Source organism: Nerophis ophidion, linkage group LG03 (genome assembly GCF_033978795.1).
Source record: "Nerophis ophidion isolate RoL-2023_Sa linkage group LG03, RoL_Noph_v1.0, whole genome shotgun sequence".
NCBI classification, from domain to species: Eukaryota; Metazoa; Chordata; class Actinopteri; order Syngnathiformes; family Syngnathidae; genus Nerophis; species Nerophis ophidion.
In genome coordinates this window covers 57,760,371-57,772,707 of record NC_084613.1, presented here as the reverse complement: position 1 = coordinate 57,772,707, position 12,337 = coordinate 57,760,371, and the positions used below count along the sequence as shown (strand labels likewise).

Here is a 12,337-nt window from a genome sequence, read left to right as displayed (position 1 = left end):
TTAGAATTGGCTCGCAAGACTTTTTCATTTCATAATGTATTTTTAATTATGTATTTTTCTATAGTAGCACCCAGTGTTATGAATTCATGCAGGGCCGTAGACAACAGTCAATTAAAAGGTTCCGCCTGTCAATCATCACACTGTACCTTCAACCAAAATTATTAAAGGGGAACTGCAATTCAGCCCACATCCAATTCTGAATTAATTGATCAATATAATATAAACAAAAATATATTTTTTTAAATGTTATCGCTTTTAAAACATGCTGTAAAAATGCTTATTCTCTGAAAATATGCCTTATAAGCGCCACAAATTACAGGTTACGTTTTTAAATTAGGATACACTTTTTTTTTTCATTAAATTAACATTATACTAGGAATGCAAATTATGCACGTGTTTGAAAATGGATGACTAGTTTAAACATTTTGAAAAAAAACATGTCATGGGACGATACTTGGAAAAGTGCCAAAAAGCCCCTTAGATGCAATAAAAATAAACTGAGTCAATTAAACATCTTGAATAGGTTGTATTTTACAACCTCTCAGATGTTTAAAAAGGGTACAGTAGATGACAAGATATGTATAACGTATGAGGCAGCTAAAGGAACTAAGTCAATATATAAAAGAGATGTGATCAATTGTGAGAATTGCCTTGTTTGCCCGTCCGAGGGCATTGTAGTTCGTGTGAGGTGTCTGCATCACAAGAGTTGCTAAAGTTAGCAAAGTTAGCTTATGTGTTGAACTGGAGACAACTGAGAAAAAAAGTTGCATATAAAACAAGCTCAGCTACGTCATTAACATGATATAGTGGGAAAGTTAGGGACTACATGCCTACCGTGACCAAAGACTGGCAGAGTTTGGGCCCCGAAACCGTTTGATTTTGTCACCCATCAGAGTGTCCGCTATAAAAGCAGCACTTTTCACTCTTTCGGACCTTACAAAACCTCTTGTATCCAGTTTTAAAGCCAGAGACGGAAAAAAAATAACACAGAGACGTAGCAATTTTTCGACGACCGCAACGTTCTTAATTCATTTTCATTTGTAGTTCGATGAATTGACGTATTGACTTATCGGTGGAGTCCTACAATTGTATTACATTTTTTAATTCTTCTGGACATCCCATTTAATGTTTTTTTAATGCCATTTAAGGCTTTAATTAAAAAAATATATATTTATCGTATTTTAATGTTTTTAATGCCCCACAGAAACCCTGTGTAATATATTGCTACAAATTTAGGGTTAAAATTTTCACATCATTTCGCAAACGAGATTTTGCCTTTCTCAAACATTTGCCATCGTTTGAAGGATATTTGACATCTGCTTCTCAGTCAAACACACCATCAGCAGCTTTTCCATGAATAGATGTCCGCCATTTAAAGATATTATTTTACCATTCTTGGCTGGCGATTTTGACACATTCTGCTTCAGTACGATGCAGACTACCAGTGATATGCAACTTGACGGCTATTTTATTAAAGATTCTTTTTTTTATTTCAATGAATATCATCCGCGTCTTCTTCTAAACACTCTCTCCTTCACACTCACAGTCTTTATTTCCACGGTTGGAAAACAAATTTATGTCCATTAGCTATAAGCTAATGATAGAGAGTAAGATCAGATGTTTTGGGCGGATCTTACAGTGTTCTCTGTGACATTTGCTATGTCATCTAATAGCGGGATGCATGAAACTCTAATATTTTCTTTCAACTTAAAGCATAAAAATTAGCCGAAAGACAGAAATGATCTCAAAACACTCTTAAATGGAGGTACCACTGTACAAATACCCAAAATAATACAACCCTTATACAAAAAAGGCATTTTGTGTTTCCACACACCTGGCTATAGAGTGTTTTTTTTGCTGTGCAGTACGACATCAAAAAACATTTCACATTAACCCCCAAGGGGTGGCTGAGTCAAGAAAAAAGCCTTGTTATTAATGTAATTCCCAGCTACCTACGCCCACTTTTACTCATCTGTCATTACCTGGGGTGAGATGCTATGACTGTAGGAGAGGGGAGGAAAGTACAGTAGTATATATATATATATATATATATATATATACATATATATACATATATGTATATACATCTATATATATATATATATATATATATATATAGATATATATACATATATGTATATATATATATATATGTATACATATATATAGATATACATATATATATGTACATATATATATATATATACATATATATATATACATATATGTATATATATCTATATATATATTTATATACAGATATATATACATATATATAAACATACAGTATATATATACATATATATATTCATATATATACATATATATATGAATATATACATATATATATATATACATATATTCATATATATACATATATATATTTATACATATATATATATATATATATATATATACACATGTATATATATACATATATATGAATACTACAGTGGGACTACTGATATGCTGGTGGGGGTCATGATCACGAACAGTGGTTTTTAAAGCAAGTATTCGTTAAAAACAAGTCAGAAGTTTTATTTAACAAATATATTTATTATTTTTGGCCAGTATAACATTACACACAGTTTTAACAGTAACCCTGTATTTGAATATAGGAAAATACAACACTGCACTTTAAATTAAGGGATTCTTTGGTCTGCAACCCAAAACGCTGAAAGAGCCATATTGGACCAAAAATACAAAAAAAAAATCTGTCTGGAGCCGCAAAAAATGAAAAGTCTTATAATTAAGGCAACACATGACGTAAGTGTGTATATTAGCTATAATAACCTACAATCAAAATGACTATGGCTGAAGCAAATCTTCGTTGACTGAAATGTTATATTTATTCTACACTTTTTTACAACATTGTAAACCATTGGTAAATCAGAGGCTACCCAGAAGTGATGAGATAACTCCTGGAAATTACTGGCTTTTAATGGCCAAAGGTATAGATGTGTGTGTCCAAGTTAAAGGAAACAGCAGACTGTCTTCTTTTAATGGATCTATTACAATCTTTGGCAGGCTAGGTAATGTTAGCTGTGGTTTGGAACAACATGGCACACAAACAACTATCTGAAATGCAGCCAATATTACATACTGATAATGTGTCACGAGACATGCAAACTAAATTATATACAAAGATGATAAAAGTAAATGGTATAAACTGAGCTCAAATATACCTAAAAATGAGGCATAATGATGCAATATGTACATACAGCTAGCCTAATTAGCATGTTAGCATTGATTAGCTTGCAATCATACACTGACCAAATATGCCTGATTAGCACTCCAACAAGTCAACAACATCAACAAAGCTTACATTTGCACATTCACGCACAGCATGACACTTTTTGTAGACAAAATGAGACAAAGAAGGAGTGGAAGATTTTACATGTAAACAAACTGTTTAATGTCACAGTCCACACTATGGTAAGTTCAAGAACCGCAGAACTTCTTTCTTTCTTTCTTTCTTTAGATTATTTCGAACATGAACACACTTACAGTATAATACATCACACAGTTTCATATAATTTCACTTTACATCATGTCCGAAAAGGAGTAGGAAGAAGCAAAGCTTATTTAATCCTACCCCTTTCCAACTTCAGAGTGTTTACAAATATATAGAATCATTTACTGACCTTTTAATAATAAAGTAACATCTGTGAATTAGTATACACAACAGTTTTGTAATATGTAATCAATTAATTCAGTCATTATTAACATACTGTGATGCAGAATATCTTATTTTCAATAAGGTTGAAAGTATTTCTCATAATTCTTCTTCTTTGTACTTTGTAAGCACTATTAATTTGTACAACCTCTTAAACTGGATCATATCATTGTTTAACTTCTTTACTTAATCCATTCCAGGATTTAATTCCATATACTGATATGCTAAAGATTTTAAGTGTTGTAAGTGCATACAAATATTTTAAATTAGATTTTCCTCTAAGGTTATATTCCTCCTCTTTAGTTGAGAAGAATTGTTGTACATTCTTTGGTAGCAGGTTATAATTTGCTTTGTACATCATTTTAGCTGTTTGCAATTTTACCTAATTACCGAACTTTAATATTTTTGATTCAATAAATAAAGGGTTTGTATGTTCTCTATATCCAACATTATGTATTATTCTAATTGATCTTTTTTGTAACACAGTTAACAAATGTAGCGCACATTTGTAGTTATTTCCCCATATTTCTGCACAAGAAGTCGGATGTGGTAACACTAGCGAGCAGTAGAGAATATGAAGTGAGATTTGGCCCAGGACGTATTTTGCTTTATTCATTATTGAAATGCTTTTGTTAGTAGGAGAAAACGATGTTCACCAAATACACTCAGTGAAGCACACACACAAACTTATTAAACAGTGGGCTTTCTAACAATTGGGAAGGTTTGTGTCATGGTTGTCCTCAAACAAAAAACATAATATAACAAAAAAAATATTTCCTCTATATCTTTTTCCATTTTCAATCCTTTTTTAAAAAATGCTCCAGGGAGCCACTCGGGTGCAGCTCCAGAGCCACGGGTTGCTGACCACCGCACTAGGGGTACACATACTATAGTTTGAGAATCACTGATCTAGAAGACACAGTTCAGTTACTGTTCAAGGGTGTGTGCTCTTATAACTTCAGGATGGTTCTAATCCTACCATAATAGGCAGTGTACTCCACTAATTATCTAATTATGAGAATCTAGCAACCGTACAGTAAATCCTACAAATGTACAAGTCATGTACTGCCAAGGTTTAAAGACTTATTGAGTATGTTTAAGTTTTCTGTTAATTAAAGGAAGAGAGAAGATATATCTTTTTTTATAATCCCAATAAAAAAGTGCAGTATTTAACTGACGATCTAATTGTGTGTGTGTTTGTGTGATTCATCACCTCAGACTCATTGCAGCAAAACACATCAGAGAATCGGTAGAAGTCAGGATCCAAGTCAGGGATAGCTGGTGCAGGGTTGAATATGGTTTTAACTACAACAAGAAAAACAGGCAATTTCACTGACAATATTATCTTGTAAAATGATATCTACTGTCATTACAGTTATAGCAACAGTTTGGACAGTCTCACTCATGGCTGCACTGTGCCAAGATCCCATGACAACTACAGACTTCCAGAGAGACATCAGCTTGTCAAAAGAGAAGAAAAAAAATATTGTATGGTGGACTTTCTAGAACCGAACACAAAATGTTGGCATTTTTTAAAGAAAAAATAATGACTTTTTAGTGTCAAAACAAAAACAGTTAGAACCACCACCACACATTAAGTCATACCAGATGTCAGCGCCCTTCAAACATCAAAAGATTAACCCAAGGCGTGTCAGGCGGTTTGCGTTTTCTTTGTCTTTTTTTTTTAAAAGACTTAAACTTAATAACGGAACAATATCTTTTTTGTGGACTAGACCTGCCAGGATGTAGTCTGGGTTGTTGTCAAACTGCACCTAATTATTTGTCTATCATGGCTGTCATGGTTTTTCAGCTTTGACTTTTTGTCATTTTGTTGACCTGTGTTTGTCTTTTTTTATTTATTTTTTTCGTTTTCCAGTTCTGCATTTAAGATAAGTTCCTGTCAGTCACTACTTCCTGTCATGTTATGATTTCACCTATGTCCTGTCATGGTCCAATCAGCTCTCCACTTCCACACCCATCCAGGTGTGTCTTCCACTCTATTTTGTTTGTGTGTATTGTATTTAGTTTGCTAGTTTGGATAGTTCGCAATAATAAATGATAATTGGGTTGTACTTGTATAGCGCTTTTCTACCTTCAAGGTACTCAAAGCGCTTTGACACTGCTTCCACATTTACCCATTCACACACACATTCACACACTGATGGAGGGAGCTGCCATGCAAGGTGTTAAAAAGCACCCATCAGGAGCAAGGGTGAAGTGTCTTGTTCAGGACACAACGGACATGACGAGGTTGGTACTAGGTGAGCATTGAACCAGGGACCCTCGGGTTGCGCACGGCCACTCTACCACTGCGCCACGCCGTCCCTAGTAATACATGCCCAGTTTAACCCACTTCCCCTCCTCCTGCACAATTGATATAGGTGGGCCAAGGTACGGCATCATTGCATAAACACACACATGCAAGTGTACTATGTAGCTAAGTCTTTCAATTACTGACGTGATTGCTCCTTGCAAATTCTCAACAGTAAAAAAATATAATTGAGATCAAATATGGTGCTAGCGTGTGTATAATGTAGATGCATGGGATTATGGGTATTTTTACTGTTGTGTTCATGTTGTCTTACAGTGCGGATGTTCTCCCGAAATGTGTTTTCCATTCTTGTATGGTGTGGGTTCACAGTGTGGCGCATATTAGAAAGAGTGTTAAAGTTGTTTATATCACAACCCTCAGTGTACCCTGTATGGCTGTTGACAACTATGTCTTGCAGTGGTGAGCGTGCGCCTGCAGGAGCCACATACAACGTGTAACTGGACTGGTAACTAGTTTGTGCATGTTGTAGAGGGCGTTTAAGGCAGCCCTTTCATTGCACTCCCTTATTATTGTTGTTTGGATGAATATCATCAGATATTCGCGAGAATAGATATTTTGAGAAGACGGGAACCTCCGGAAAATATGGGAGGGTTGGCAAGTGTAATGCTTTTATTTATAAATGGTTGATTTATGTAGGCTAGTAAGGTACCTTACTAGCCTACATAAATCAACCATTTATAAATACACGTCAGTAGGCTAAATTAACCTCTTCAACATAAGTGTAATGCTGTCAAGCGGCATTCATGTAAAACTTGCGGGCCGCATTAAATTTTCTCATTATATAGCACAAAGCAAAAAAACAACAACTCTGTATGCAGTGTTATTTCATTATAAATTTCAAAAGAGTTTTGCGGCTCCCATTATTTTTTGTTTATTTTGTGAAACGGGTCAAAATGGCTCTTTGAGTGGTAAAGGTTGCCGACCCCTGTATTAGGTGCATGCAGTTGGTGACATTTTCTACAATAATGAAATTCATTTGTTCCTTTCCAAACTCTACTATCAAGGTCTAAAACTACCTAACTAATTAAAATGTATGTGGTACAAAGCATCATAAGCTACTGCTGGGGATTCTGATTGCTGGCAAAGCTCAAGTGGATAAGCTTCTATAAAAATGCACCTTTTAAACGATTAAATTAGCATTTACTTGGAAAAAAAAAAAAGAAAATACTGGAAACTGGCTGATGGAAACAGCCTCATATCCTGTTGCTGTAACCCTTGTATTTCCAAGATGTTGTGTGTGTGTGTGGACTCAAAATTAGGTCTTTAACCCTATAAATGTGTGTCAATGTGTGGGTGATGAGATGCGTTGTGACCTTTTCTATGTGTGTTTCTATGTTTGAGAGCACAATTTGTCAGGAATAATCCTTTGAACATGTTGCACATCACAGTTTGATGCAAATTTATGAGCAGCAGGCATTAATGCATCTAATATCATGATTTCTGTGTACGTGTGAGGATAAGCCCAGCTTGGCAAAGCGATTAATTCTGATACTGCTGTATACAAAATAAAGCCTCATGCAAGTATGCGCGCATGTGTATTAGTGATATGTATATTCAAGAAGGGTGATCTCAAAGTCAGTTCTGTAAAAGTGTGTGTGCGTGTGTTTGCGTGGGCATGTAAGAGAGCAGCTGCGTGGGTTTGAGCTGGGCTATGGCCACCTGGCGCTTTGAGGTAGATGTTGGGTAAAAGTGGAAATAATGTCTGCCATTTCAACACACACACTCACATTGTTAGTTTACGAGCCAACATCTTGTCACTTTATATCACGGGAGCTGTCCCTCGATTTACAGTTAAGGTATCAGCTCTTTCCATGAGAAGCTGAAAATGTGTTTTTATTGTATGCCTCTGTTAAATGTTATATTAGTAATTAAGCTGGTGCTTCTTTATTTCTTACTCATTGTGAACTATGGTTCTCAGCTATTCTTGAATTTGAGCAAATATATGGATATGTTTGACTCATAACAGACTAATACTCTGAAATGTTTTCTCAGGTGAATATTGTATGAAGATTAGTGAACTGTTAAATTATTGGGCTGTTACACAACTAGTAACTTTGCTCTAGTCCTGTCAGAAATGTGTTTAACCCCAGTTGAGCAACTCCACCCAGCATTTTAGAGCCATTTTATGCAAATCCAACTTTTCTTACCTATTGGTACCTTTTGTAGTGTATTTGGAATCTGCATCAGTCCAGAAAATTTGAAAGCAAACCATGGAGGCATTGCGGAGATATAAAACAATCTTGCCTTTCATCAAACTTTTACCAAAGGAGCCGCTTGGAATTTACCCCATTTGTGACGTCCCACTGTTGACGTCAGTGGATTATACTGTACATATATGGTAAAAACAGGCCACGTAAGTAAGACATCCCACAAAACGGGATAGCTTTGTGGCAACCAATTGTCTCTGCGAATGCATCTTTGCTAAGCCTATCACCGGGCTAAGTTCATCTTTCTTTGGCCAGTCATGCAAGCGGGTCCTTCTTTCCAAACGATTAACAAATTGTCCCGCTCCATATTTTGGCTGCCCAATCACAACCTCAATGCAAATTTTTTTGGCTCGCCCCTCTAGAGCGATTATTTGTAAATTGAGCTGTATGCACTTCTTGTTGCGGTGGGACAGGCAAAGTCCCAAACAAAATGAAAATAGCCAAAGACGTACCAATTTATAGGATTGGAGACAAACACCAATTTGCAAATCATCAACCTGTTTGTTTCTTCCACAAGTTTTTAAAATCATTGAAATACTGTTCAATAACAGATTGGAGAGTTTCATAAACAAATATAGAATACTCACTGAGCTGTAGAACTAATATTTCAACTTTGATGGCTTTAATCAAATAATAGAGGAAATGACCAATGCAATAGATGGTACACAACGCGCAGCAGTAGTGTTTATGAATCTAACTAAAGCATTTGACACAATTCATCACAATATTTTAATAAACAAAATATAACGGTATGGCATCAAAGGGTTGGTCTTAAACTGGATTACAAGCTACTTAACCAACAGGAAACAATACATGAAGCTAGGCGAACAAACATCTACAACACTAAATATGTTCCGTGGCATACCACAGGGACCAATACTGGGAACATTATTGTTCAATCTTTATATAAATGACATTTTTAAAGTTACAAAAGACTTAAAGTTAGTAATATTCGCGGACGATAGGACAGCGTTTTGTTCAGGAAAGAACACAGACGCTAATACAAATAATAACAGAATAAATTTACAAATTAAAAATATGGTTTGACAAAAACAGACTATACTTAAACCTCTGTAAAACTAAAAAGAAAATGTATTCAATAGCTGTAAAAGGGAAAGTCAAACACAAATACAAATTGACAGAATAGAAATTGAAAGAGTAAATGAAACAACATTTCTAGGTATAATGATTGATGATAAAATGAAGTGGAAATCTCTTATATAAAATATACAACATAAGGTGGCAAGAAATTAATAAAGCAAAATATGCATTGGACCAAAAATCACACCGTATTCTCTACTGCTGGCTAGTGTTACCATTTCTGAGTTATTGTGCAGAAATATGGGGAAATAACTACAAAACATGGATGGATATATATGTATATATGGATTTAGAGAACATACAAACCCTGTATTTATTATATCAAAATACTGAAATGCGACGGCATAGTGAATTTTCAAACAGCTAAAATTATGCACAAAGTTAACTATATCCTGCAACCCAAGAGTGTACAACAAATCTTTTCAACAAAGGAGAAGAAATATAACTTTAGAGAAAAACGTAATTCAAAACATTTGTTTGCATGTACAACACTTAAGACCTTTGGTATATCAGCATGTGGAATTCAATTGTGGAATGAATTAAGCAAAGAAATCAAAGAACATACTAATATGATCCAATTCAAGAACCCCTTTAAACTTTAAGTGTTTACAAAGTACAATTAAGAAGAACCATGATAAACATTCTGAATTTACTGATAATCTTCTCTACTGTATCTCTCCATATGAAATACAACTTACTTCATTAATTATTATCTATTTATTGTTCAATTTGATTACTTATGGAGTATATTGTGAATACATTGAGAACAGGAAATTAATGTTTTTGCTATGTATAGGAAAAGGGGTTGGATTAATAAATAAACTCTGCTTCTTATCCTTATCGAACATGTTGAAAAGAGAAACTGGATATAGTGATGTACCATGTTGTATGCATGCTTGTTCAGAGTAAACTCAAACTCAACTCAACTCAAACACATTTTAGGCTTTAGGCCTAATAGTAATTTCACTATTAATAATATCTTAAGTTATTATGTTGTGATCCGAAACAATATTGCCAATGCATAGTTGTCTGTTTTCTATAATTATGCATAAGGATAAAGACCCTTTTTTTGGATGTATTGTCTGGTTATTAGTAGGCGCGTAAGCCCTGTCCGTTGCTCTATCCGACATCTTTGCGCGAAAAACATTTTTGTCATTGTTGCTTGTTTTAAAATGAACTATTTATTTAATATTTATGGGTCAAATCCAGTTAAAACTACTTTTGTATCAAACATGCTTGTGCTGTGTATCATAACTGATTTTATTGAAAAAATGAGAACTGAAGTCATGAAAATCGATTATTTTCTTGGCCCCTCCACAAATCAGTCAAGCCCCTCCTAAGCGCCGGGACAGAAAACAATCTTGCAGCCTTCCCTGTTGATAGGTGACCAAATAAAAACACAATGTATCATGTTTAACCACTGAAAAAATTAATTGAGCTACTTTGAGCAGATGGCTGCACAAAATGTTCAAGTGAAATAATAGTTGTAGATACCTTGTTGATTTTTGTGACTATAGTTCTGTTATTTGCTTAAAATCATGTAGGGAACCAAGAATGATGTTAAAAATGTACTTTCTGCTATCTGTTCCTGTATCTGCCATCTGTGCCGTGATCACAGTGTTTGCGTCAAGCGTGATATTACCAGTGCTGATGGCAAATAAATGGGCCGGCCTGGTGCTCATAAAGTAAACATGCAATAAGCGTCTAAGAGACTGCTGTAGATGGCAGCTAATGAAAAATGCAGGAAATTTAAGAGATCTGCATACTTCACATTGATGTCAGTCTCAGGTTGCACTCATCCTTTGCGCAAGCGTCACAGAAACCAACGGATGCATGTAAACAGCTGCTTGCACAGATGTTGCAATATTGGATACTCACAAATTGAGTCATATCTGGTCGGTAAGTGTGTGTGTCTTGACCGGATTGTCTGCATGGGTCAAGGACTAATAGAAGTGCTGGACAAATAATGGCAAGAAAAATACTTCTAGAGTAAAACAAAGACACAGCTACTTGTGGCTCATTTAAAGAGGTCATGTTATGATTTTGGTTCTAAATTTAGTAACAGTGTTTTTTTTGGTCAAAATTGTGCATAGATTATGATTTACAGAGCGTTTTCCAGCTGCCTTCTGACCGTCTCTTCAGGATGCGCCCTTTTGTGGGCGGTCTTATTTACATGCCTCCATTTTGTCTTTGTCTTCACTCCATGATTAATTTTGTAGTTGTTAGCGCTTCCATGGCGACTCTACTGATAATAAGTTCGAACAATATGACACTTTGCATTAGAAATGGCAACTGCGGAGAATGCATGCACGTACGAGACAGTCTGCCCCACAACAAGACGATAACGAAAAAGAAGGAACTTATTGACCAAAGTGTCAGACTACAATGGCGAACTCGCGCAAAGCACTTTGGTGTGAAAAACCTCACAGGACATAGCAAATTCCAAACGGCTTGTTTAGGGTTAGTATGAAGGAAGGCAATATTGTTTTATAAATATCTTTACAATGCCTCCACTGTTTGATTTCATATTTTCGAGACTTATGCAAATCCCAGATGCAGAAAAACAGGTGGCAATGGGTGAACCAAAGTTGTTTTTGCAGTATATGTCCCCTTTAAAAAAACAGCGAATGGGAATACAGAGCGGTATAGGAAATTGACTATAATACACAAACACATGCACTCGCATTTACACGCACACACACACACACACACGCACACACATGCACACGCACACACACACACCCACACACGAGTCATCAACGCATGTGAGAGGGTTTTAAGTGGCTCAAATTACATATGTTGGTCAGAAATACAAGCTTGGCCTTACTCTGAGGAAAAATTTCCATATTTCCAAATATCAAACCTTCACTGTACTAATACTGTTATAATTGCAGATATGTTAATAAAGTCCATTGACATGTGAAAATTGGCATCTACAGACGACTAACATTGGTGTAATATGAACGTTCAACCCAACCTCATCCCTGCCAAACCCATTAACACCTATTCTTTCCAGAGAAT

At 35.3% G+C, this 12,337-nt stretch overlaps 1 protein-coding gene across 3 annotated transcripts in view; it reads right to left on the bottom strand.

Annotated features, from left to right (window-relative positions):
- rbks (ribokinase) overlaps window positions 1-12,337 on the bottom strand; it is a 92,362-nt gene that overhangs the window by 45,454 nt on the left and 34,571 nt on the right. For all 3 annotated transcript variants that reach the window (XM_061895706.1, XM_061895707.1, XM_061895708.1), the window contains one exon: window positions 4,890-4,981. In XM_061895706.1, coding sequence (XP_061751690.1) covers window positions 4,890-4,981 — 92 coding nt within the window. The remainder of the gene's footprint in view (window positions 1-4,889; window positions 4,982-12,337) is intronic.